The sequence below is a fragment of the Magnolia sinica genome, chromosome 11 (assembly GCF_029962835.1).
Source record: "Magnolia sinica isolate HGM2019 chromosome 11, MsV1, whole genome shotgun sequence".
NCBI lineage: Eukaryota > Viridiplantae > Streptophyta > Magnoliopsida > Magnoliales > Magnoliaceae > Magnolia > Magnolia sinica.
In genome coordinates, this window is record NC_080583.1 from 52,630,279 (window position 1) to 52,657,979 (window position 27,701).

General features: G+C 38.5%; 1 protein-coding gene across 3 annotated transcripts in view; it reads left to right on the forward strand.

Moving 5' to 3' along the window:
- Window positions 1-27,701, forward strand: part of LOC131219142 (uncharacterized) — an 80,217-nt gene that overhangs the window by 14,982 nt on the left and 37,534 nt on the right. For 2 of the 3 annotated variants that reach the window (XM_058214146.1, XM_058214147.1), the window contains 3 exons: window positions 11,926-12,008; window positions 12,388-12,472; window positions 12,547-12,645. In XM_058214146.1, the coding sequence (XP_058070129.1) occupies window positions 11,926-12,008; window positions 12,388-12,472; window positions 12,547-12,645 (267 nt within the window). Of the gene's footprint in view, window positions 1-11,912; window positions 12,009-12,387; window positions 12,473-12,546; window positions 12,646-27,701 lie in introns of all 3 variants that reach the window. The other variant, XM_058214148.1, reaches the window with a different exon arrangement.

Here is a 27,701-nt window from a genome sequence, read left to right on the forward strand (position 1 = left end):
AATACGGTCGGATTATAGTTGAATACAATGGGATGGCATTTGACTGCCCTGTCTAGCATCTATAATAACTACGATGGGCTGGTAATTACGTACTTTATAGTTGAAGTGTTCTTTGATTTTGTTTCTAGCCCTCTCCATTGCATCATGGATATAACTCAGGGTGGCTTTTCATCATCGTTTACCAATCGCAATACACTTACTAAAGGTTCTGATGATTTTAAGGCTTTTATCACTTGCTTCTAAAATGATTGGGAAAGAATGGTTTGTTAGACTAGCTTCCTTTGACCTTCTTTAACTAGGGCCTATTATTCCAATTAGCCGGCATTACAAAGGTTTTAAGTTCGTGACCTTTGTAGTGTTAAAAAAATTGTTGCAAATCGAGTCGTGACTGGACGAAGCAAATTACACCCAAAGTTGGCTTCTCATGTGATGGAGAAGAAGGGCATGCTTGTACATAAAAACGGTGATTCTCTTAGCCCCAACAATTATCTTAAGATACAATGTGCCGCGCATGGAGTCCAAAATAAACGTCTCCTATTCTCCATAAGAAGGTGACCTGCAGGCTGCAGCTACATAACTAGTTGCGTTGTCCGTGATAACTTGGACAACATATTCCTCTCATACCTCTTCAACTACATTATCTAACAATTTGAATAAATAACCGGCCATGTAGGAATGGGCGGATGCATCCATGAACTTTAAAAACATTGTCCCAGTCAGACAATTGACAAGAGTTTATCAATGTCCAACCGGATCTATCGGTCCATCCATCGGCCATTAGCGTACAACTATAGATTTTTCAACTTTTTTTGTATTTAGAAATAAAGTTTCTAGTAAATTAAATCTCATTTTTTAGGCAACTCTCCCTCACTTCATGATAGGAAGGGAGTTTTAAGCCAGGTCTAAATTGACCTATAACTTAAACTAGTACCTTAAAACTCTTCATCTTTACTGTTTTAATAGCTACACCAGCTTGATACAACCACTTTACAATATATTGAATTGTGGTTTTTCTATCCTTCTGCTTATAATAGTGGTTTGGGTGGGTCATTTGTCCTTAATTCTCTGGTCAAACACATCTTTGGGATGTGGTCTACACCACCTATCGATAGGCCTATGCCCACGGGCTCTTTCGGTTGCCGGTCTAGATCGTGCTGTTAGGGTTGTAAATGGTTGATTTAGCCAAAACGAGACCCGCCCATTTACTAAATGCATATGGGTTCAAATTTTAGACCCAGACCCTTTTACTAAATGGGCGGGTCTAGGTCTAGGTCGGGTTTGAGTCAACCCCATCAAACTCATTTATAAATGGGTCTGGGTCTGGTAGAGGGAGATCCACCCAGACTCATTTATAAATGGGTTGGGTTTAACTGGCCTGGTTAAGGGATATCCAGACTCTGAACTAGACCCATTGATAAACCAACCTGGGTTACCTTTATTTAATATCAAAATTAATCAATTCACTAATCCCACCCTCTTCGACGCGTCGATTCGGATTCCGTGGTGCCTCGTATTCTTAGCCGAACATGGGGTGGATTTCTCATTTTCCCATGTTACTTGTCAAGGTATACAAAAGCATTTTTACTGGGTTTAAAACTGGGTCTGGACGGGTTCAGGTCTGGATGGGTCCCTTGCAACATAGACTAGATCCGGCCATTCACTAAATGGGTTTGAGTCAAGCCTAATATAAAGGAAACCAGATCCAGACTCATTTAGCAACTGGGTCTGTTCTTGGACCCAGACCCATACCCAATGTTCGAAATATCGGTATCGTGTTACGTATCACATCCTTGGGATATAAATACGTATTGGTTATCGCACGGGATATATTGTTTGTATTGGATAGTTTATTACACTTTTTGGAAAACATGAGGAAACATTGAGAAAATAATTGAATTTTTCAATGAAACTTCAGGGATTGTTAAAAAAGACCTTAATACACATTTTTAAATCATAACATCTCAAAAAAGAAGTGCACATAATACATTTCCTTTGTATAGGCTCCTAAGCTATGTGTTGTTTGATTGAACTAATGCAACTACATTCAAATTGAATGCATAACATTTATTGTATGTGATGATCATTTCATCAAACACTCCTAAATACTTCGAAATTAGTCTTAATTGACAAGCTGGTTGAAGGAAAATTTTGAAAAAAATAATAATAATTTTATATTTTTAAAATTAATTTTTAATTAAAAATGATTTTTATTTTCTGAAAATTGACAAGGACTTGACAAATCAGTAGATAAGCCATCATAGATGCTTGATTGCATGTTTGGAGTGCAACATTGCAAACAATTTGGGAGAAATTGGGTAAAATTTGAAATTTCTGCAAATCGGATCCCCTACACTCAAACTTCAAAAATAGAGTATTTGTGATGATCATTTCATCAAGTACTCCTAAATACTTCGAAATTAGTCTCAATTAATAGCCGGTTGAGGGAAATTTCAAAAAAAAAAAAAAAAAAAACATGGAGAACATGAAGAACCAATGAATATCGAAATCAAAGCTTCGACTCCATGATTTTTCATGCAAAACATGAAGAACCAATGGATTTGTAACCATTTGACATTGATTTAATATAATTTCAACAAAAAAAGGATTGGAAATTGAAAATACTTACCGGATCGAACATGTGGGATATATCGGCACTACATGTACGTTTCGTAGCGCACAGGTGGGATATATCGGCCGATATCATTGATATTTAAAACATTGGCCGTACCATTTGGCAAACAGGTCGGGTCTGGGTACCCTATCGGGTCCACTAACCCATTTACAAACCTACGCCTTGTGGATGTAGGTGGTGTAGAAACTTCCACATCTACAACTTCAATGTCCTTATAAGCTTCACTCTCCATACATTCTTCTTGAATAATAGTTGTGTCATGTCTTTTTCGATCATTCTTGTCCATGTACTCCATGATTTCCTTACGGATCTCCGGAGTAACATTGGAACATGCTCTTACATTTAATCATGGTGCATGCACAAGGTGTTGTTTATGCCGAACAATACCATCGCAACTTATGAATCCGCACATATCACACACTATCTGGGACTTTTCACCAGCACTTCGATAGTACCCGCACTTCCAACCCAGGTCATTTGACTTTGGTTTCAAAGAAGAAGATTGAGAAGAAGACATGATCACAAAGTATTGTACGAGTAACTAGTTACTAAACTTCCTAACTTCCTACTAATTAGTAAGTACTAAGTAGTGTATGAGTATATGAGTAAGTGTATTAGATAAACAATTGAAACAAATAAGCTATATGCTAACTACTAGCCAAGTCCTAACTACTAAGTAACTAGTAACTACTAAATACTAAATACATGTCTACTATTAGTATATTATTATTAGACTATTACTATATGAGTGAGTGATAGTGTCTCACTATAGTGGAGTTACAATTTACAACAATTGTAACACACACGCACACACATATATATAAGAAGTGAGTAAAGAACCTCTTCTGAATGTCTAATGTCTTGAATCTTGATAAAAGAAATGACTAATAATGATATTGATACACTAAACAATACAATTATACATTTACAATTTACAAATGAATACAATAGTTAATAAAACAAAATAATGCTGGGTGACTCTTGAGTCTTGAGTTGACTTGAGAGTTGAGTCTCTTGAGTCTTGAGTTTTTGAGTCTTGACTCTTTAGTCTTGACTATTGAAATGGAAAAAAAAAAAAAAAAAAAGACAACGAATGTTAGATAGAAGTTAGAACTTAAGAGATTAGAAATAAAATGCTAATGAATGAAAGATTAAGATTAGATTAGAGAATGAGAATGATAGATAAATCGAGTGAAAGCAAGAAGATAGAGAGGTGAGATGAGACTTGAGAGAAAGAAAGTAAAGAAGAGGAGACTAGAGAGAATGAGAGATATAGATAATAGATTACACAGAGAGAGAGAGAGAGAGAGAGAGAGAGAGAGAGAGAGAGAGAGAGATTGTGAGGATTACTTTAAGCCTTCGAGTGAGAAACTATGAAAGAGAGAATGAGAGTATTACTTTAGAAATATGTGATCGCATATGCCATTATGCGATCACATATTGTATACATGGCATATGCGACCATCACATATGCCATGTGTACAACACTCTCATGAGTTTCAACACCAATGTTTTAAATATCGACGATATTGGCCAATATATCCCACGATATATCTTGTATCCCACCCGTGCGATACGAAACGCAGAAGTAGCGGGATATATCCTACATGTTTGATCCAGTGAGCATTTTTTTTTTTAATATTTCCAATCATTTTTTTTTTTTTTGGTAACTTATATTAAATCAGTATCAAATTGTTACAAATCAATGATTTTTCATGTTTTGTATGAAAAATCATGGATTGGGAGCTTCGATTTCGAGAATTGGAGGAGAATGACCGAGTTGTGGAAAAGTGAAAAAAATAACAAATTTCTCAATTTCTCGCAAATCGGTTGCAATGTTGATGTCCAAACATAAAATCAAACACGTATGTAACTTGATCTAGTGATTCTTCTTTTGATTTTGAATGTATTGCTTCTATTTCCACACGTCTTCTTACATTTATAAATTATATGAGTAAACTTTGAATATACTTGAATCAATTCAGATAGCGCATAGATTAGGACCCTATACAAAGAAAACTTATTATGTGCATTTTTTTTTTGTAATGTTTTGATTTGTAAGTGTATATTGATGTCTTTTTTAACAATCACTGAAATTTCATTGAAAAATTCGACCAATTTTCAATGTTTCCCCATGTTTCAACAAGAGCGATACATTATGCGATACAACCAATATATCCCATGCGATAACCGATACGTATTTGTATCCCAAGGGTGCGATACATAGCACAATACCGATATTTCGAACACTATTCCACACTAGGGTCATGGGTTTGAGTACCCATTGTGGTGTGTGTGTTAAAAAAAATGCGATTATGCGATTGGTTTTGACAACACTGGGTTGGCCACATGCATTAAGATGTAGTCAGTGTTAGAAGTCTCGGTATCGCTATAAGTTTCGCTGGCCAGGGATACAAAAACAATATCGATATTGCCGATAATCTCGTTGATAACTGGAAATGCGAGGAAACATGGGAAAAATGGTGGAATTTTCAGCAAAACTTCAGGAGATGTTAAAATGTACATATTTGCATATTTAGAAATAAAAAAAAAAAAATAAATTGAAAAAAGAATGCATGTATAACAAGTTTCCATTTAATGGGGTGTCTTAAAAACATGTGTTGTTGTAAGAAATCAGTCCAACCATCCCATCGCGGCCTATTTAACCATCCGACATTCCATCCAGACATTCATCAATATTGCAAAATATCAACAACACATGATGTTTCACCAAGAAATCATCAACAATTAGAAATGAAACGAAAGATTGTGGGCTTAATATCATGCATGTTGCAATATCGATAATATCGAGATATTATCAATATTATTAATAACAAATTGAACACTACATACAACCTTGTGCCCATAAAAAAAAAAATTTTGAAACAAATTTTTTTCTAATAAACAAAATTTTGATGATATCAATACGTTGGCGATATTATTGAAAAATCGTCAATACACTTATGATATACGCATTACCTAGAATTTACATAGTCGAAAATATTGGCGATATCAATGTTCGAAATATTGGTATCGCGCAATGTGTCGCACCCTAGGGAATCCACGTCCCATTGAGTGGATTCCAGATTTCCTGTGAATGCCTTTAGCATGAAGTTCTTGCGCTGAGATGCTAGGTGGGGCCCACCATGATGTTTGTGAAAAATCCATGCTGTCCATCCGTTTTTCCAGATCATTTTAGGACAAGAGACCAAAAATCAGGTGGATATAAAACTCAAGTGGCCCGCACGAGAGGAAAGAGTGGAGATTCAGTGACCACTGTTTAAACATTTGTATGGCCACAAAAGTTTTGTATCAGGCTAAGTTTTTTATTTTTTTAACTTCATCCTAGTGGAAATGACCTTATAAATGGTTTGGATGGCATATAAACATCACGGTGGAGCCCAGAAAGGTTTCAACGGTATGAAACTCTGTCTAGTTTTCCTTCTCTTATGGTCGTCTTGAGTTTTGGATCCACCTAATTTTTGGTTTCATGTCCTAAAATAATTTGGACAAATGGATGGATGGTGTGGATTTTTCAGAAACATCATGGTGGGCCCCACCTAGCATCCCAGCATAGGAACTTCCTGCGAAAGGCATTCACAGGAAATCCGTGTCCCACCATTTTCATGCTCGGCGCTGCTACGGAACCAATGATGTGTGTGGGACCTTGACTGTGGCCCTCGTCATTATGTATGTGTTATATCCACATCGTCCATCCATTTGGAGAGATCATTGTAGGGCCTGAGACAAAGAATGAGGTCAATCCAAAGCTCAAGTGGACCCTAGTAAAACACAAACATCAGCTTGATCGAAAACTTTTGTGGCCCTCACAAAGTTTTTAATGGTAGGAGTTCAATCCCCCACTATTTTGTGTGGTGGGGTCCACTTGAGCTTTGGATTCAACCCATTCTTTGTCTCATGACCTAAAATAATCTCTCCAAATGGATGGACAGAATGGATATATAGTACATACATCTATGTGGGCCCACCGTAAGGGCTACACCATCTTTAGTTCAGCCAAGTCCCACCGAATCCACTTTCCCTTAACTTAAGGGGCGTGGATTAGGTGTTACGCGGGTAACTGCTTAGTGGTTGTTACCCTTACTGTTGGGCCCACCTTTGATGATATGTTGTATATCCACTCCGTCCATTTGTTTTTCCAGATCATTTTAGGATGTTGTCCCAAAAATTAAGTACATCCAAATCTCAGGTGGACCACACCACATGAAACAGTGATGATTAAACGTTCACCGTTAAAAACATATCAAGGCCTGCTTTAAGTAGATCCGTAATGTCTATTTGTCATCCAACCCGTTGATAAGGTCAATCAGAACTGGATGAAGGGAATATACAAAGATTAGCTTAAACAAAAACTTTCGTTGCCTACAAAATGCTTTTAATGGTCATTCATTCACCACTTTTTTTGGTGTGGTCCACCCTAGATTTGGATCTGCTTAAGTTTTGGATTAACGTCCTTAAATGATATGAAAAAGATGGATGGACGGTCTGGATAAAACATATACATCAAGGTGGACCCCACGAGCTCGTGACAGACTATCTGTCTGTACGTTGTCACTACCGCATTCATCAAAAAGGGCTTTTGAAGCCATTTTTGCAACAGAGATAGGGTTCCAGTCATTCTGCAACCCTAAAACCCTATAATTTCTCCAAAAAATCCCCCAAATCCCACGATTTTTGGCAGATTTGTTGCTGAAATCTCCCTTTCGTTGGAAATCTACCAATTCAACAAAAAACAAAAGGAATTTGAAGTTTTTTCGCACTTATGGTGCACCGCTAGCTCTCGATCGAGTGGACCACCAAATTCAGCTTCCGATCACCCAATCTTCCTCCACAGGTACCGAAATCCCCTCTTACATGGATTGAAAGATTTTCCCTCTTTGTTATTATTTTTTTTGATTTTTCGGTAAATCTGCAGATACAACATGATAATATTGCTAATATCAATGATTCTGCAAAAAAATCATGCGATATTGTGCGATATATCGCACGATAAAAATAATTTTGTTTATATATATATATTTATTTATTTATTTCTGAGGGTCTCAGATGGGTTTCGTATCGCTGGTCAGCGATAACGATAATATCGGCCAATATATCGGTCGATAGTATCGACATTAGGAACATTGGGCGATATTGATGCATTGGCGATACAAGCAATGTCTAGAATTTACATAGTTGAAAATATTGGCGATTACATTAGCGATATTGATACTTTAGCGATACATTGCTAATACCTGAAATTTCTGATACTACCAGTGTTATTGGTATCGCTTAGCTGGAGATAAAGATAATATCGGAGATATTTCGATAATATCGAAGATAATTTGAACACTAGATGCACTTGGGTCCACATGTTCCAACATCGGATCTATTGGTTCACTTAGGAACACTTTAGTGGGATAGATCTTGGTGATAGACCATCCATCAAGTGGTTTTTAGCTGGCTTGATAGTTAAGTGATTTTAGATGTTTTATCAAAGGTTTTTAACCATTGATCTTTTATTTTCATAGAAAAAAATGGTTTATCGAACTTGATGGATATCCAATACTTAAGATCTTATTATTCATTTCTTAAGCCGGCATGGAATTTATGGCCAAGGATGGATGCCACTTGGGTGCATGGATAGGCAGGATTACAGACTTTATATGTAGGTCATAATGAAGTCTGCAGTGATGAGGAGAACCATAATAGGTGCATCCCTTTGAAACGTTGATTCCTCCTTATGAATAAATCCTATCTCAAGGAGAGAGAGAGAGAGCCCCTTGGACACCCCCCTTCTTGGACATTTTTAGAAAAAAAGGAGAAAAGGAAGGACTGAACAAAAGAAAAGAAAATTGTCTCTCCTCCCTCCTTCACATGTGTATGAGTGGTCCACCTTGTGGATGACTTTGATGGTGTGTAGGCCAAGGTGTTCTGTATCCATTACGATATGCCCATAAAGGCTGATACGTATAGGTAATGGCCATGACCGTTACGCGATATGGGGGTGAAAAGGGGCAGTTAGTTTTTTGAGACCGTATCAATTGTTCCGTTGGCCATAAAAGCCGTTACAGGGCATAATGATCGTTGCTCCTGTGACGGCCAAAAAATGATCACTTTTTCTTCTTTTTTTTTCTATTTAAATTCATTTTTCTCCTCTTTTTTACTTTTCTCATTCCAAAAACTCTCCTATATCATTTTACAACAGATTTCGACTACTCTTACTACAACTTTTAAGATTGAAATTGTGGATTGAAGTGATTTGAGTGAATAGTTTATCCAAGGGCCTTTTTTTCAAAAAATTGAAAAAGTAGTTTTTATGCCTTTTTCTGATTTCTAGTTCTAATGCTTGATTGTGATGTGTAAACATTAGAGACATAATCATATTAAACAATTCACTAGACAACTCGATACAACACTTTCACCAAAGAGTAAACCGTTACACTACCATAAACATGTTCAAAACAAAAAACGAATACATATTTGAAATATTTACAATATTCTTGATTTTCTAGATATTTTTTCAAAATTTATTGGGCAAAAGAAAATTTTCAGCCGTTATGGGGGTTGTAACGGTCATTACGCCCCCGTATCGACCGTTATGACCAATACCCGTATCGGTAATGGTGGTGACCGTTACGGCCACCATTATTGATACAGAATACCTTCGTGCAGGCCTAGCCCCATAGTAGTTGAAGGGACATTGATTGAAGGAAAAATGTTCTCCCTTCTGCAGTTTTAGGAATTTGATTGTATCTTCATGAGGGCCTATAAAAATTTTAAATTAGTCATTTTTCAAAAGTTTATGCTTTGCCTCTTTTAAAAAAATTGCTAATGAAGGTGGTATCAGAGTGCTCCCATTGTAGATACAAATTGATTCCTTGTTTTGATTGTACCAATGAGTATATCCATTTGGGATGATAACCGGGCAGATTGAAGGGGCTTTCTTTGGGAATGCATTTTAAATTTCAATCCAAACAAACATATGGATTTTGAGATCTGGTTGATTCAATTCATCATATCACCAATAGTGGGAACTGAATCAATAGTTAATTAGGGCGTATGGAAGTCTTTTTTCTTGTTTTTCTTCTTGTAGACGATGGAAAATGGCATTTTATGAGTTCTTGATGGTTTGGATTGATTGATGGTGATGATTTATGGTTATTTTGAGAATTACATGTAATAAATGGTTGTAAAAAAAAGAAGTCACTAGAACACTATTCTATATTCGAACAAGTTGTACTTTTCTTCTTCTTTTAGATCTTGATATATCCATCTTCTTAGATGGCCTGGATTATCTGGGATATCCATGGAAGATCTAGGCGAAGAGGGCCCGTGCATAGCAGAGAAAGTTGTAGAATTCATGTTTGGGAGTGAGAGGAGGATGATGATCAGCTTGGATTGAGCTTATGTAACCCACATGTAAATGCCCATGGGAGAAGGGCGTGCACACCCACCCCCTTCGTATTTTCACTCTCCATTTTTCTTCTCTTCTCTCTCTCTCTCTCTCTCTCTCTCTCTCTCTCTCTCTCTCTCTCTCTCTCGTTCTCCTGGTGTGCTTCTTCCTCTCTCTCTCTCTCTCTCTGTCTCTCTCTTGTTCTCCTGGTGTGCTTCTTCCACAAGTTTTCCAATTTAGAAACTCTTTTCCCTCTTCCCTTTTGTGACAAGGTTTCTAACAAGAGATAATGAGAACCTTCCAATTCTGAAACTTTGCTAGAAATTAGCTTCCATGTGTTGCTAAATTAATCATATTTAGATATTTCTTAATGTGTTTGATTAGGGTGTTTCTTAATTTGGTAAGTGTACTTGCACTTGGATGCCCATGCGTTGGGATGTATGAGCCATCCTCCACACCCTTAATGGTGTGTACGTCCCATGTCCAACAACATACAAAATTTGTGGGGCCTGGTCACATGTGTGGCATCATAAGTACTGGCTCCTTCAGCAGGTTTCTCTGTGGTCATATATCTCAATTTTCCCTTAGCTTTGTGAAAAACTTGGATTGACTTAGACTACTTAAATAATTTGTCTTATTTAACTTAATAGAGGTTATCTGGACTCCTAAAAAATCAGATGGGTTTATAAATCAAGGTTCTGGGTCACTTTTTATCTCCATAACAAATAAAAGAAGAGTACCTCACCTGCACAAACATGGGCTGACATAGAACAATCGATGAGCACCACTCTTGAACACTTCACACGATGCACTCGTCACCTTGGATAGAAGAATCACCCCACATGTCCACTACTTCCAGCCGGTCATGGAGAAATATAATCACGAACACAACATCCAACATGGGCAAACAGCCCACACGTTTGCAACGATCACACATGAGGTGATATTATTCAAGAAGCTGATGTCTTCAGTCCTTCACGCACACATGGACCATTACAGAAGGCCCGACACACAAAAGAAATAGAAAATAATCCCTAGGTTTCTTAAGAAAATTCCAGCACAAGCATAATAAGGGACACCAAGGGTTAAAAGAAAAGAAGTAATAAGAAGATTTGGAGAAGAAGTAAAAGAATTAGAAACTACGAAGCTCTGATACCATATAAAATAGTGGAAAGAGAGATGGGATAGAGAGGAAGAAAGGGAGAAGAGGAGAATGTAGCGAGAATAAAATGGCCTGATGTTAGGTTTTGCAACCCCCTCTCCTTTTACATTATGAAAGTTTCATAATTATAGAAATGTAATTAATAACAAAAGCAAGAATCCCCTCTATGTCCTAGACCAAAATAACCCATCTAAGTAGGCCTATGTTGGCCCATATCACATTCATTAACACAGGTTATACCATGAAATAACCATCTTCAACATCATTTGTGGCCTAATATACCAGGAACTAACCTTATTCAGCATCGTCTATGGCCTTCCATGACAGGAACTAACCTTATTCAGCATCGTTTGTGGCCTACTTTTTGCATGCTCCATCATCTACCTTTTCTTCATATGTATACTGATAAATAGGAAAACATGTTTTAACCTTATGCAGTACTCATTTGGTAGCAGCTACCGTATCTTTCTTGTGTTTATCTTACTTATGCCCATAAAACCAAATATTACTTGGAATTTGAACGCGACAATTTAATATTTTATTCTACCAGTCATCCAATTGCTATTTAGTTGGCAATGTTAAGTTCATCATGTGTTCAGGTAAAAAAATAAGAAATATACTTCTTGATCAAGAAACACATATTGACTTGTAGACGATGGACATGATCCTGATGAGCAGTTTTTTTTTTTTTTTTTTTTTACATGCATTGATAACTATTTTAGGTTTTTAATGCAGGCAATCGCTTGTTACTCTAAAGCTCACAGCTTAAAACCGGGAGATCCTGTTATCTTGAGTAATAGAAGTGCTGCTTTTTGCAGGTCAGTGCTGCAATCATTTTGTGCTTTTTTTTTTTTTCATTCAAGACCACCTTCAGTTCATGGTCATGATTCTAACTATGCTACACTTTTCTAAATCTATTACGCCTGTCCCATATCTCTGGAAATGTACTTGATTCATCATCATCATCTTAGCATTTTCGAATTTTTTGGTTTTCTTTTGAATGGTGTATTGGCAACACTTCTATGATCAGCTGTCCCACAGACATTAACCTACCTCTTTTACTTGGCACTTGGAAGTTGGAACTGGCCATCGTAGATGCTCACATTGATGCCACTCGTGGAGATGTACTTGATTGTTGATAAAAACTAAAGTGATTAAATGTTCTTCCCTGCTTATATAACACCTTTCATGTTCCAGGATTAGCAAACGCCTAAGAAACCGATCTGCATCTGCTTCTGAATACCAACCGCTAAATGGATTGGATCCTACAACACATGCTGAAGTAAGGCTCCGCTTCATGGCTTGCATCCTTGAAACAGCACTTTCCAATTGCCACATATGCTTATGCTTCTTCAGTCATCATTTCAGCTTGCTTTGAAGGATGCTGAGAAGGTGATGAACATCCGAAGTAATTCAGCCAAATCATATTATCTCAAGGCCAATGCTCTCATTTTGGTAATAATTGTTTTTTTTTTTTTTGTCAAATTCATTCACTATATATATATATATATATATATATATATATATAGATATATATATATATATATATATATATATATATATATATATATATATATATATCCAGAAATGGCTACATTTTCAACCAAGATATTGGGTGCACCAGTCATACATGGACAACTCATCAAAGAAGAAAAGAACTTGCACAAGCCAAACATGCTGTCCTTTTTAATTTTTTTTTTAATTTTAATTTTTTTAATTTTTTTTAAAAAATTTGAGTCTGTAAATTGGGATTGAATCTACACCTTGAGTTTACCACATGGATGCCATCTGATTGAGCAAGGGTCTTGAACCTTCAACATGCAATCCCTTTTTAGCTATCGAAATTCTGCGATCTCAAACACTCGAGCAGTCCTATCTAGCGAAACTGAAACAAGGAACTCCCCATTGGCAGAGCAGCCAGCAACTGAATGGCATCAAAATGGCCATTGAATGTTTTCTTGCAATCCCCGGAGAGGGTGTCCCATACTTTCCCATCTACGCAGCCTGTAGCTATATACTGAGATGTACCCAACCAAGACAAACACGCCACTCCTTCCTAATGTTCACTGGTAATAATTGTTCTCACTTCTCACTGATATTTCCCTACAGAGGGGAGGTCAGTTTGTTCTGCTTACAGAAATCTATATAATTTCCTTATTTATTGTTTCCTATTGTAGACACATACCTGTAAAGCTCCACCTTTGACTGGCTGAATCTTCCTTGCCTTTCTTCACACTTTTTGTTCAAACTGATAGGATAAGACTTCGGCAATGCTTTGAGAGCTGACATTTATCACACTGAATGTTACTCATTAGAGGTAAACAGTAAAGGAAGAAGTAACTTCAGACTAGGAAGAGGAATATACCAATCTATGATGCAAGTACATGACACGGTCCATCTTTAAATTGTCACCAAGTGTGGACTAAAAAGCAAAAGCTTTAACATCATCAAGGATCAAATAAGTAGAGTTCCTCTCATTCATGGCCACCATTAATCTTTTGTCCAGTTTTCAGTTTTGAAATAAATGAAAAGAAGGAAAGAAGGTCACACTACTATTGAATGACTGGGTGAGCTTGCTAATAAAAAAAATATTAGTAGACAATTTTAGAACAAATGACAAAGACAATGGAGACAAGACTAACGGTACCTGTTCTTTCAACATGAGTACATGATCCATCAACAGTTTTTATGTGGCTAGAGTCTGAAGTGGATGAATATGACAAAAAAATGAAAATATATACCAGTCATATGATCGGATGCCCCAAAATTAGTGATCCATGATGAACTATTAGGATTATTGGACACTAGTTAGCAAAAACGAAGATACCTGACTGATCTACGAGAGACTGTAGAGATAAGCACCCTCAAGAAATACCACAAAAATCCCTAGAAATACAGTACACTAGAAAAAATGAAATCTATACTGTTTATTGAATTGTTTTATTTTTCATGATACAAAAATCATCATAAATCTTCTAAAATCAGGCTATTTCAGATCCATACCTTTTTCCTTCAAGAAGCCATCAAACTGTACACTGATGTTGTTGTCGATACATAGGATGACGTCACCAGTGTTTTAAATAGCGCTAGCGTGTTGTGTAGTGTTCAACCTTCTGTAGTGTGTAGCATAAATAGCATAAGATACATGAACATGATACTTCTATTTTTTAAATTTAAAAATAGGAAAAATATGAGAAATAGTAAGAAAAAAAGCAAAAAATAAAAATAAAAATGCCTAAAAGTTTCAAACAAGTTGTTAATTACCATTTATCAAAAGCCAATCCACATATATAACCAAATCAAATAATTATCACATCAACAACTTTCTAAGCAAACCACTTTGATTAATAATGTTTAACTGAAACAACAAGTCACAAGTATGAAAAGAAATAAAAACCCCATATGTTAAGAGTATTAAGTACAATACAAATGTCACAAGTGAAGTCGCAAACTCATAGATTAGTGAATCACAAAGGGGAACATTAAAAAGTAAAAAACCACCATTGTAGAATGGTGGCCCACATGATGGACTAGAAAACATTGGGGGACAATGGGCCCACTATGGCCCATAGAAAACACTGCACCACCCATACACACACCACAATGGGCCCCACATGGGCTCACCATAGAAAACAATGCACAACCACCCATACACACACCATAGTGGGCTCCACGTGGGCTATGCCATAGAAAAAAAATGCACAACCATCCATACAAACGCCACAATAGGCCACCTAAAAAAAGAAAATAAGGAAAAAATTGCATAACAACCCCTAACATGCCATGCACACATCACAGCTGGCCCTAAAACCAAAAAAGAAAAAAGAAGAAGAAAAAATTGGATAGCAACCCCTATCCTATAATATTGCACAGTAATCAACACCCTAAAATGAAAAAATCCCAAAAGAACCAATAAATCTGAATTCGAAATGAAAAGTAACTCATTAAAGGGCAAGAACATACCTCTAGCAGGCTTAAGAAGAGATTTAATCAATCAAAAATCTGAAAAGTGGAGCTTTGTAGTTGCACAGATGCGAAAAAGGGGTAAACCTGATTTTTCTTTTCTCCCCTTTGTTTCAGCTCCAGTGCTCTTGAAAAGACAGGAAATGGACCTCTTTGCAAGGTAGACTGATTGCTTGGAATCTCCCATTCAACGGCCTTTTGGATCGAGGGGGGGGGGGGGGCGGGTGGGGTGGTTGTTCAAAAGAGGGATTTTCAGAAACCCTCTTTTGAAACTCTTTTCTTTTAATATTAGTTTTAAAGATTATTTAGTATGTGAGTTTAACACCAAATTTAACAAAGAATCACCGCCATTTTAAATGAAAATCAACAAAGAAAGGTTACGTTTTAACTTTACATTTAAGGTTTTTTCAAAATGTGAATTCTAAACCATTTAATATAAACAAAACTTAGAAAAATACATTGTAGTGTATGCTACATATGCTACACGCTACATAGTTGTAGTGTATGCTACAGGAGATTTACGCTATTTATGTACGTTACATAGCACTACGGCTACGCTACGCTACATAGCATACACTACGAACGCTATTTGAAACACTTCATCACCAGTAGGTCCCACCAAAGCAACCTTCACTCTGGTTAGCCTAGGAAGAGTGCTTTGATACCAAGTGGAAAGTGGAGTGACTGAATAGAAGAGAAGGAAGAAAGGAGGAGGAAGGAGAAAGGAGAAAGGAGAAAGGAGAAAGGAGAGAGTGTTGGGATTTAATATTGTATCTTAGCCTTAATGATTAACACTCTCTTTAATATTTAACATATATACAGTAGTACACTATAGACCACAAAATACAAGGCACACACGTGAAGACATAAATACGTATATTACATTGTCAAGTCTACACAAGAATATTTTAGAAACTTCTCAATCTTTCTAGAGTGATCTTTGGGACATTCTCAAGTCTATGTAAAAGTTTAAATAGATTACAAGAATACCGTTATAGTGCAAATTATTGGAATACTCTCAAAGAAATCACCACTGGTAATTACCAGTATAATCAATCTAGAGCTCTGCCATCATGAAAGAAATTGAAAACCCTTGTGCTGAAGGAAGAGGATCTATTCTATCTTGTTGGTATCATCGTGGTCTTGTGCCTGCCATTTGGTGTAGGCTTTACAATCTTTGTTTCACCAATCAATCTTATTTTATGTCCTACGTGTGATAAGTGACTAGGACTTCATATCTAATTTGACAACCTCAATCCAAGTCCTTTTAGGTCTTCCTATCATTATGCTTTCAGGTCCTTATATCCTAATCTTGGTTCCTTTAAGAAGTGCGTAGAGAAGTAAGCTACCTTATGAAAACATTTAGGGCTCGTTGGGAGCTTGTAAATGGAGGTAAATGAAATCCATTTCACAATTACACTCAAATCAAGTGTAAATGGAATCGTCAATGTGTCTGGTAGCCTGTAAATGAAATGCACCGAAATCCAAATATTCTATTTGGACGGGAGTAAATGGGAGATATTCGAATGCATTGTAATTCTTCAATATATTCATAGGAACATGTGATATCCCAAATCAGCTTTAATATCGATAGAATGACTGTAATAAGCCCATTGAAATATATACTTTGGCCAAAAATGAGGAAATTCTGAGCCTTGGGTGGGCCACAAATGGAAGGATAACAAACAAGCAACTCGGCAACTTTTTCTAGTTGTCCATTTAGATATCCAACATTTGGGCAGTTTAGATCATTCCATTGGTGTTATTTTAGTGATGCAGCCTATAATTGGATTGCTGCGGAGTATCATCAGCGTGCCATGTGTACGGCGGATTAGGAGCATAGCGACCCCTTTGTTTACTCATGCGATTCTCCCAAGGAGCCAAAAAAGGCATTTCACACCAATTACTCCTAAATCTCTCCTCTTCCTTGGGATTTCAAATTAACCCCATTTACTCCTAATTCATTTACTCCCAATTCCATTTGCTGACATTTACTCCATCCAAACACACCTCTTACCCCATTTACTCCCATGTGCATCTATCTTTTTTATTTTGTGGAGAGATATGCATCTGTCTCTTAATAAATTGCTTTTCTCTGTCTTTCTTTCCTTCAAAATAGTGTGAAGGACAGAGTAAAAAGTTGCATTTACAAAAAGGCCTGGCAGTCGGAAGGGGAGTATAAGATCATTTCCACTAGATGATATCATGAGAGGGATTAGATGGTCCTTATCCTCCATAAATTTGGAGTTTGCTGATGGACAAGATTACGTGACTTAGGGCTCATGGTTAGGTGATCTAAACTAAACAGTCAATCTAATGGGCCCCACTGTGGATGGTTGACATCTGTAAATCTCCACAGATTGGAAGATCCTAACACATTAATTAAATGCAAATGTGTTGCTTCAATGTACTCATGTCCTTTTCTATGTCTCATGTTCCTGTAACTTTTTCCCCCCTAATTTGCTGGTTTTCTTTTCATTTTTCAACTTTCTTTTTTATTCTAATTTTAACTATTTAACAGACTGTTTCCTTCATAAGTGAGGATTACTCTCAATGTTACTTGGACACTTGGCATGCGTGTCTAGTGTCCAAATGTCCAAAAGCATCTGGCATGCCGAACTAAAAAAATCTAGACAGGAAGGCGCTTCCACATGCAAATAAATAATAATTTAGTTAAATAAATAAAATTGACAAATAGAATAAAATTTTGATTAGAACGATGAAAACACGAAAAACAATGGAAATTCGAAAAGAATATTGACATAGTTCCAATAAAAGGCAATTGCTAGTAATCTAAACTAACTACTAATTGATTTTATAGTCATCTCAAGAAATTGCAGTTTGTATCATCACACACAAACACTCTCTCTCTCTCTCTCTCTCTCTCTCTCTCTCATAAAATTAGAAAACCCCAACAATTGAACATCAAAGGTTATGTTTTTCTGTTATATGTGTCATGCGACAATGAAAAATGAACTTACATAGAGAGTGAGAGGAAGCATTATGAATAGTTTCTTCAAAAAACAACAGAATGAAGGCAAGCTTGGGGGATAAAGATGAGAGATGTCTGGTTTGAAAAAGAAATTTACATAACAAAAGATTTTAAGAAAGATGAAAAGGAAAGCTTTGTGGAGAATATGTTTGGAAATCTCCCTTGAAGTGTCCCACATGTGTTACTTATGGTGACATCACTAGGACATTTTGTCTGTTCAATTTTGAAGTGTCGTGTTGTTTCAAGGAGTGTCCCTAAGTGCCGACACGACAAAAATCCATAAAGCGTCCAGGTAACACTTTCTTTTTTGATTGCTTTTCCCCTTTGAAAACAATAAATGAAGATGCTGGTTGATTTTGAAGAAGTGAAGATATCTTATTAATAGAGTATAAAACTGCTTGATATGTACCGCTGCAAAGTCACCACTATGGACAATGTGACTTTCGGCATTGTAACTTGGTTTTTGATGTAGGGACATGTGATGACCTAATTCTAGATGCATATATAATCAGGTTAAAGAATGTTCAAATAAATACACCAATTAACTAACTGTTTCTAGTCAAAGGAGTTAGGTAAATTTCAAAACAAAGATGAGGTCATTCCGTCAGGGTCATGCCCCTTAGCATAAAATTGCGTAAACAGTAAAAAGGGAGGACCTAGGGATATGAGGAGATCCCAGATCTAGTATAAGTCAGTCCACAGTCAAGTTTGATCTGATTCTACTGACTAACCATCCCTCTTTTCCGTTCAAACTAGAAAGGGGATATCCAGAGAGGAACGAAAGGGGTGAAGAATGAAGGGTTCGAGATAAAGAAAGTACAGGTCATTTTGTCATCAAAAGAAAAGGAGGAGGATGACTCTTACCTCTTACTGCATCTCGAAGATCTAGAAAGAAGGAAACTTGAAATCAGGGTGGAATCCTCAACACCCAAGGGCCAATCTTGAAACCTTAATCTCTTGAATAAAGAGAAAGAAAAGAGACGAATTTCTATTCATTCAATAATAATGAAAATACGGTTTCTCACAACGTATATATAAGCTTTGGAAAAAGTAAAAGTGCGCTAAAGCCCCTGAAAACAAGAAAAATAACAAAAAAGACGAAAAATAAAGAAAGTGCAATAAAGCCCCTAAAATAAGAAAAAAGAACAAAAATGCCTAAAACTAAAACACCCGTGTGATAGGTTGTGAAATCCGACCCATGGATCTATGGTCAGGGTGCGGTCATGCCGCTCATGCACTCGTAGCGCGTCAGAAAATGGGTCCGATGGACCCACGTCTATCCGCATCAACTCCTTTGTTTCGGTACTTTGTCGGCGACGACTCCTTCTCTGGTACACTCTAAAGGGTGCACCACTAATGTTCGCATCAATTCTCCATGGGTAGGAAGAATTTGCCACTGACAAAAGCGAACTCTTATATCTCTCCAACAAATCGGGGTTGATGCATTGCAACTCTGCCTATGTGATCCAAGAGTTATCTGTAATGGGCCTGTTCCTCCATTTGACTAGGAATTTCTGGAAACCCCCAGAGCGAGTGGAAACCGCCTTAGGGTCCAAAATTTCCTCTATCTCGTTTCTTCTCGGTGCAGGTGGAAGAGAAGGTAAGATGGGTACAGGAAGATTAGGCTGTGTCCAAGGTCCATATATAGGGAGGGTCTGGGAAGAAACAGGTGAACTAGTGGATATAGGTAATGGCTTGTGAAAGGGAACTAGATCTTCCACATTAAATGTGGATCTGATGCCCATTGTAGCAGGGATATCAACAACATAAGCATTAGATCCCAACCTTCACAATTTTATGTGGGCTTATGCTACGGGCATGAAGCTTCTTCACGGATCCAAGTGGAAACCGATTAGACCTAATACGAACCATGACGTCATCTCTAGGTTGAAATTCCTTAAATCTCCTGTGAGTGGCAGCAGAAAATTTATAATGTTCATTACTTGAATTAATTTTCCTCTTGATCTCATTATGCAATGCATGTACATGCTGGGCGAAGGACTCTACCATCTCTGAAGGACGCTGTGAGGTAGCCATGGGGATTAAATCTATGGGGGCTCGGGGTCTAAGACCTTAAACAATTTCAAACGGGCTCATTCCTGTGGACCTGTTCACTGAAGAATTATACGCGTACTTTGCTGTGGGAAGAACAGTGTCCCAGGTCCTATGGTGGTCTCCAACTAGACATCTTAACAAATTCCCTAGGCTACGGTTTACTACCTTTGTTTGACCATCTGACTGGGGATGATATGCTGAAGAAAACTGGAGCCTTGTACCCAAAAGATGTCAGAGTCTTCCAAAAATAACTAGTGAACCTAGTATCTCTGTCAGACACGATGGATCTAGGTACTCTATGGAGTCGCACAACCTCCTGAAAGAATAACTTAGCAACATGGGAGGCATCTGAGGACTTATAACAAGGTAGGAAATGGGCCATCTTAGAAAATCGATCAACAACCATCAAGGGTGTACATGAACCGAGCTAGCCTGATTAGCTCGCTCGACTCGACTCGAAAAAGCTCGATTCGAAGCTAATTTCGAGCCGAGTCGAGCTGTTTTTTTTAGCTCGAAAATGAGTTCAAGCCGAGTTCGAGTAGGCCCTAGCTTGACTCGACTCGGATCGAACTAGTTCGGTGACACGTTTACTTTGCCATTGATGTTGCTTACCAACTGTTTGATAAAATGACTCAACGAAATGTGGCTGGTGGCAAGGAAGGTTTGGCTGGTGGCAAGGAAGGTATGTACATGAAACAAATACCTTTTTCTCTTTGTTTTTGTTTATTATTATTATTTTTTTTAAAAAATATTTTATTTTATTATTCTTATTTTTTTTTAATGTTATTTAGAAGGTGTTTGAGAAAATACCTGTAAAACCATTGCCTCTGTTTGTAAAACAGTGGGATTTTGAAGTTGTAGTTAAGGTGTTTGGGGAAATGCCTCAATGGTGAACTCGGCTCAATCTTGGCTCGAACTCGGCCTGAGCTGACCCGAACTGCTGACTAAACCGAGCCGAGCTGGCTGGTCAGGCTCGAGGACCGAGCCGAGCTGAGTTCGAGCTGAGGTCAGCCACTATTCGAGCCGAGTCGAGCTGAGGCCAGCTCGACTCAGTTCGACTCGATGTACACCCCTAACAACCATGAGTATGAAGTTGTGCTTACGAATAGTCTTAGGAAGCCCAAGCACGAAGGCCATACTGACATCTTGCCACCGGGTATGTGGAACTGGCAAAGGAGTATATAAACCTGTATTTTGCTTCCTCTGCTTTGCCAGTTGACATGTCTGACACTGCCCTACAATCTTAGCTATATCTCGCTGGAGATTAGGCCAATAGAAACGATCAGACACAAGGGCAATTATTTTATCTCGACCAAAGTGACTTGCCATCCCTCCAGCATGCAGCTCTCAAACTAGAAAATTGCGGAGGGATGTTCGTGGGATACAGAGCTTGTCCCCTATAAAAAAATATCCATCTGTAAGGACGAACTTCGCACTCCTCGAGGGCGGGTCACTAGACAATGACGCATAAATGATCCCAAAATCAGGACATTTTGAGTACTCACCCTTGAGTTGCTCAAAGCCTGTAACTTCAATACTCATGGACCGCAGTGTCATGATACGACGGCTAAGCGTGTCAACAACCTTATTCTCTTATCCGGCCTTGTGCTTAAGCATTACTCTTGAAGAAATTGTGCCCACTTGGCATGCCTAGGGCTCAACTTCTTTTAAGAGCTCAAATATTTCAAGGCCTCATGATCAGAGAACAGGACGAATTCTTGCGGTAATAAATAATGCCGCCAACGGCGCAATGATTGCACAACTGCATAGAACTCCTTGTCATAAGTGGAGTAGCGTTGTTTAGCCTCGTTCAGCTTCTCATTGAAAAAGGCCACAGGATGTCCCTCTTGGCTTAACACTCCGCCTATGACAATTCCAGATGCATCACACACTACCTCAAAAGGCTTTGGTAAAGTCAGGTAGACGCATGACTGACGCTTTCGTCATCTTCTTTTTAATTTCCGAGAAAGCCCGTGCCGCGACTTTAGTCCATTGAAACTCCCCTTTTTGTATACAATCTGTGATGGGAGCCATAATCGAGCTATATCCACGGATGAACCGCTGATGGAACATAGCTAGGCCGTGAAAGCTTTGCACATTGTTTATGGTATGCGGCTCAGGTCAATTGACAATGGCCTTGACTTTCTCAAGGTCTACAGACATACCCTCTGACAATACAACGTATCCCAGGAAGATAACACGGGAGGTTAAGAAGGAACACTTCTTGAGGTTCGCATAGAGCTTTTCTGCATGCAAGGCATTGCAGACCTACCTCAAGTGCTTGATGTGCTGGCTAGGGGACGTATTATAGATGAGGATGTCATCAAAGTACACGACTAAAAACTTGTCAATAAAGGGTCGCAGCACCTGGGTCATCACCCTTATAAACGTACTTGGGGCATTGGTTAACTTGAAGGGCATAACCAGCCACTCGTACGGCCTGTCCTTCATCTTGAAGACAGTCTTCCATTCATCTCCTAGGCGAACATGAATTTGGTGATAACCACTCTTGAGGTCAATTTTCGAAAAGATAGTAGAGGTGGCCATTATGTTAAGCATGTCATCAAGCCTCGGGATGGGAAACCGATACTTGACATTGATCTTGTTTATGACTTTACTATCAACACACATGCGCCACGTGCCGTCTTTCTTGGGTGTAAAAAGCGCGAGCACAGTGCACGAGCTCAAACTTTCGCGAATGAATCCTTTTTTAAGCAATTCATCCACCTGCCTCTTCAACTCGGAATGCTCGGTGGGGTTCATTCTGTAGTGAGGGAGGTTTGGTAAGGTCGCCTCTGGGACGAGATCTATTGTATGTTGAATCTCTTGCATTAGTGGAAGCTTGTCTGGATGTTCCTCAAGGAAGACATCCCGAAACTCCTCTAGGACCAGATGAACCACCTGGGGTATCCCCATAGCAACCTCAGGTGTACTCTCCTTAGCTAGTAGGCCGTACACCATAGTCCCCGCCTTAGTCTCTCTCTCAAACTCCTTATCATCTATGATGTGGAGGGACTTCGACTGAGGCGCCCTTTAACTTTTAGGACCGCCTTGGAACGCAACATCTTTCGCTCTTATTGACCATTTGGGAGGGAGTGGGTCCAATACAAGCTTCTTTCCTTCATGCTTAAATACACAATTATTTGTACGCCTAAATATAGTAACATCTTTGTCATAGAGCCATGGCCTTCCCAAGATGATATGACCAACGTCCATCGTGAACACATCACACTACAACTTGTCCTTGTATGGTCCAAACTCAATCAGAACAAGGCATCACTGGGTCACAGGGAGGGATGTCGCATCCACCCAAAAAAATCTGTATGGGTTGGGGTGAGGGATTGGCTTCAACCCTAGGCGACTCAAAGTAACTGGGGAAACTACATTCTCACAGCTCCCATTGTCCATGATTACTTTGCAGCTCTTTTCTCCGCACTTGGCATAGTGTGGAAAATGGTGGTTTTGCGCCAATCTTCGCTTTCCTTCATCTGGGTCAAGGTGCATCTCACCACCAAGGTGTTCTGTATCCGTTACGATACGCCCGTAAAGGCCGATACGTATAGGTAACGGCCATGACCGTTACGCGATACGGGGGTAAAAAGGAGCAGTTAATTTTTGGAGACTGTATTAGCCATTACGGTGGCCGTAAAGGCCGTTACAGGACATAATGACCGTTACTACCGTAACGGTCGAAAAACGATTACTTTTTTTTAAAAAAATCTATTTAAATTCATTTTTCTCCTCTTTTTCACTTTTCTCATTCCAAAAACTCTCTTATATCATTTTACAACAGATTTCGACCACTCTTACTATAGTTTTTAAGATTAAAACTGTGGATTGAAGTGATTTGTGTGAATAGAATTTTTGAGGGCCTTTTTTTCAAAAAATTGAAAAAGTAGTATTTGTGCTTTTTTTTTAGATTTCTAGTTCTAATGCTTGATTGTGATGTGTAAACATTAGAGACATAATCATATTAAACAATTCACTAGACAGCCCGATACAACACTCTCACCAAAGAGTGGACCGTTACACTACCATAAACATGTTCAAAATAAAAAATGAATACATATTTGAAATATTTACGTTATTCTTGATTTTCTAAATATTTTTTCAGAATTTTTTGGGCAAAAGAAAATTTTTAACCGTTACGGGGGTCATAACAATCGTTACGCCCCCGTATCGGCCGTTATGGCCGATACCTGTATCGGTAATGGTGGTGACTATTATGGCCACCGTTACTGATACGGAATACCTTACCACTACAAGTGGGATACTCTCCACAGTATCATCCTCGGCATCACTAGCTGGGTCAAGGGAGGGGATAATGATCTCCTCATCACCCTGGTCACCATCAACTTTATCTGCCACTTCTTCTGTGGGGTGTTCGGAAACAAAGGCAATGCGCCCACCCTTTATTTGAACACTCGACAGCGATGTGACCCATGCCACCACAGCGGTAGCACTACCCTGGCATCGCGGGCCTAGTACTTGGTCCAGCCATTGTCAAAGGAAATATCAATCTACACAGCAGATTTACAGCTTTACAGATTTACAGATTTATAGCTTTACAGATTTACAGATTTACAGATTTACAGCTTTGCAGATTTACAGATTTACAGCAGATTTACAGCTAATATCTACAGCAGATTTACAGCTAATATCTACAGCTTTGACTGATATGACAGTTATACAGATTTATTCCTTCCTTAATTAGGATATATTAGCTGTACAGTATATTTAGATAGATGTATATATGGTAGGGGCTGAAGATCAGCTTGTATTTTCTTCCCTAAATAGCTTGTAATCTACCTATATAATGGGCAATTGTCAATAAAGAAAGGCAGACTTTTTCAAAAGGACTCTAAACTGTCAGCCATATTATTACCTCGATTTCTGTTGAGTGGCTGGGTACCAGGTTGAGCTCTAGGTTGATTTCTGACCTGGGGTTCGCTCCCTGCAGAGCTACTCTAGGCATAACAGGTCGAAAATCAATCCCCCTCACATTGGACTGGCACAAACAGTGCTCCAGTTCCTGCACCACCTGGTAAGCAGGTTCCAAACTGGTGACCATGTGAAGCATGAGCTCCGCTGAAGCTCAGGCCTGAGGCCCATGCAGAAACGGGAGAACCACAACAGGGTCTTCATCCACATTGCGCCTTATCATATATTCATCAAACTTGGCGATGTATTCCGTCACCATCATGGATCCCTGGTGCAAAATGTGTCATTGATCCAACAGCCTTTGCCTGTAAGAAATGGGAACATACTTCTCTTCCAACAATTCTTTCATCTCAATCCAAAAGAGTACTGGCCCCTCTCCAGATCGCTCATGGCGATGCTCCACATTCCCCTAAGATAGTTTTGCACGGCCCACCAATTTCATCTTGGTGAACCCGACTCGTCGTGGGTCTGGCAGACCGTGCCATTCAAAGAAGTGGTTCATGTCTGATAACCAGTCAGAAAAAACTTTAGGATCCAATCTCCCATCAAAACCGAGGGTGTCAACCTTGATGCCCTTCATGACCCTAGAAACAGGGTCCTTGTGCTTATGATATCTCTGGGGGTGCTGATGATGCACCTCATCATGGCCATCCCATTGGGCGGGAAGAGCAGGATCACGATTGTGTGTGGGTGGTAATGGATACACCCCATCGTGTTTGTTGCCAGGCCCACGGGCCTAGTATGCTTCCAAACCATCCCTAGGCGGACAGGGCTCACAACTTGGGACTAATCGACAACCCCAGTGTCGGGGGTCGCTTGGGCTTCACCTATAGTGGCGGTTGGAATACTAGCCTTTAGACGCACAACTCTCCTCTAGACAGATGAACCTACCATCCTAACGCACAAATTGTTGCGCGATATAATCCCTCAAGGTTTGAAACTGTTGATCTATTTTCTTAGTTAGGCCCTCCATAGCCTTGGTAAATTGATCGGAGTCCATGGTGTAATGGAGACCGAACCCACGACCAGTGTGCGTGGGCATACACCAGGAATGACGAGTGAATGGTCCTAGATCTATGTTCGAGAAATGGTAAAAATAATGATACCAATGCAATACAACTACCCTATATGGCCTAGATCTATATGAGGACTCAACAAAACCTAGGAAAAAAGGGCTGACTAAACTCAACAAAATATGTCTCCCTTCGCAGAGCCGGTCACGCGGGTCGAGCTGGAAGAGACTGAACATGCATAAATTGCTGCTTGAAATCTTGTTGTTCATTTTTTAAAATTTTAATTTTTAATTTTTTTAATTTTGAGTATTAATGACTGAATATCTTGAGATTAAAGAGATTGAAATCACCAATTGAGGATCGATACTCACTTATTGAAATCTTCACGATCGTTTATAGGATTCACTGATATCAAGTATAGACATTTAGCTTTTATACCACTTGAAACCTAGACGATTATTTATTTATTTATTTAAATTTTGGATAAAAGGTTTCTTTAGAAAATTTTCACCACAATGACGGATTGACAATAAACTGACCTATGCTAAAACTGAGCTCTGATACCAAATTTGATGTAGGGACATGTGATGACCTAATCGTAGATGTATGTATAATCAGGTTAAAGAATGTTCAAATAAATACACCAATTAATTAACTGTTTCCAGTCAAAAGGATTAGGTAAATTTCAAAACAAAGATGGGGTCATTCCGTCATGCCCCTTAGCATAAAATCGCGTAAACAGTAAAAAAGGAGGACCTAGGGATATGAGGATATCCCAAATCTAGCATTAGTCAGTCCACAGTCAAGTTTGGATCTGATTCTACTAACTAACCATCCCTCTTTTCCGTTCAAACTAGAAAGAGGATATCTAGAGAGGAACGAAAGGAGTGAAGAATGAAGGGTTTGAGATGAAGAAAGTACAAGTCCTTTTATCGTCAAAAGAAAGGGAGGAGGATGACTCTTACCTTTTCCTTCACCTCGAAGATATAGAAAGAAGGAAACTTGAAATCGGGGTAGAATCTTCAACACCCAAGGGTCAATCCTGAAACCCTAATCTCTTGAATAAAGATGAAGAAAATAGACGATTTTCTATTCATTCAATAATAATGAAAATAGGGTTTTTCACAACGTACATATAAACTATGGAAAAAGTAAAAGTGCACTAAAGCCCCTGAAAACAAAAAAAATAACAAAAAAGATAAAAAATAAAGAAAGTGCAATAAAGCCCCTAAAATAAGAAAAAAGAACAAAAACGTCTAAAACTAAAACACTCGTGTGGTAGGGTGTGTAATCCGACCCATGGATCTATGGTCAGGGTGCGGTCATGCCGCTCCTGCACTTGTAGTGCGTCAAAAAATGGGTCTGATGGACCCAATGTTCATCCATATCAACTACTCCGCTCCGGTACTCTGTTGGTGACGCCTTCTCCTTTGGTACACTCTAAAGGGTGCACCACTGATGTCCGCATCAGTTTTATGCCTTGGAATAAATCCTTTTTTGTAGGTCTATCATCTTAGTTATCATGTACTAAGGAATTTCAGTGTTCA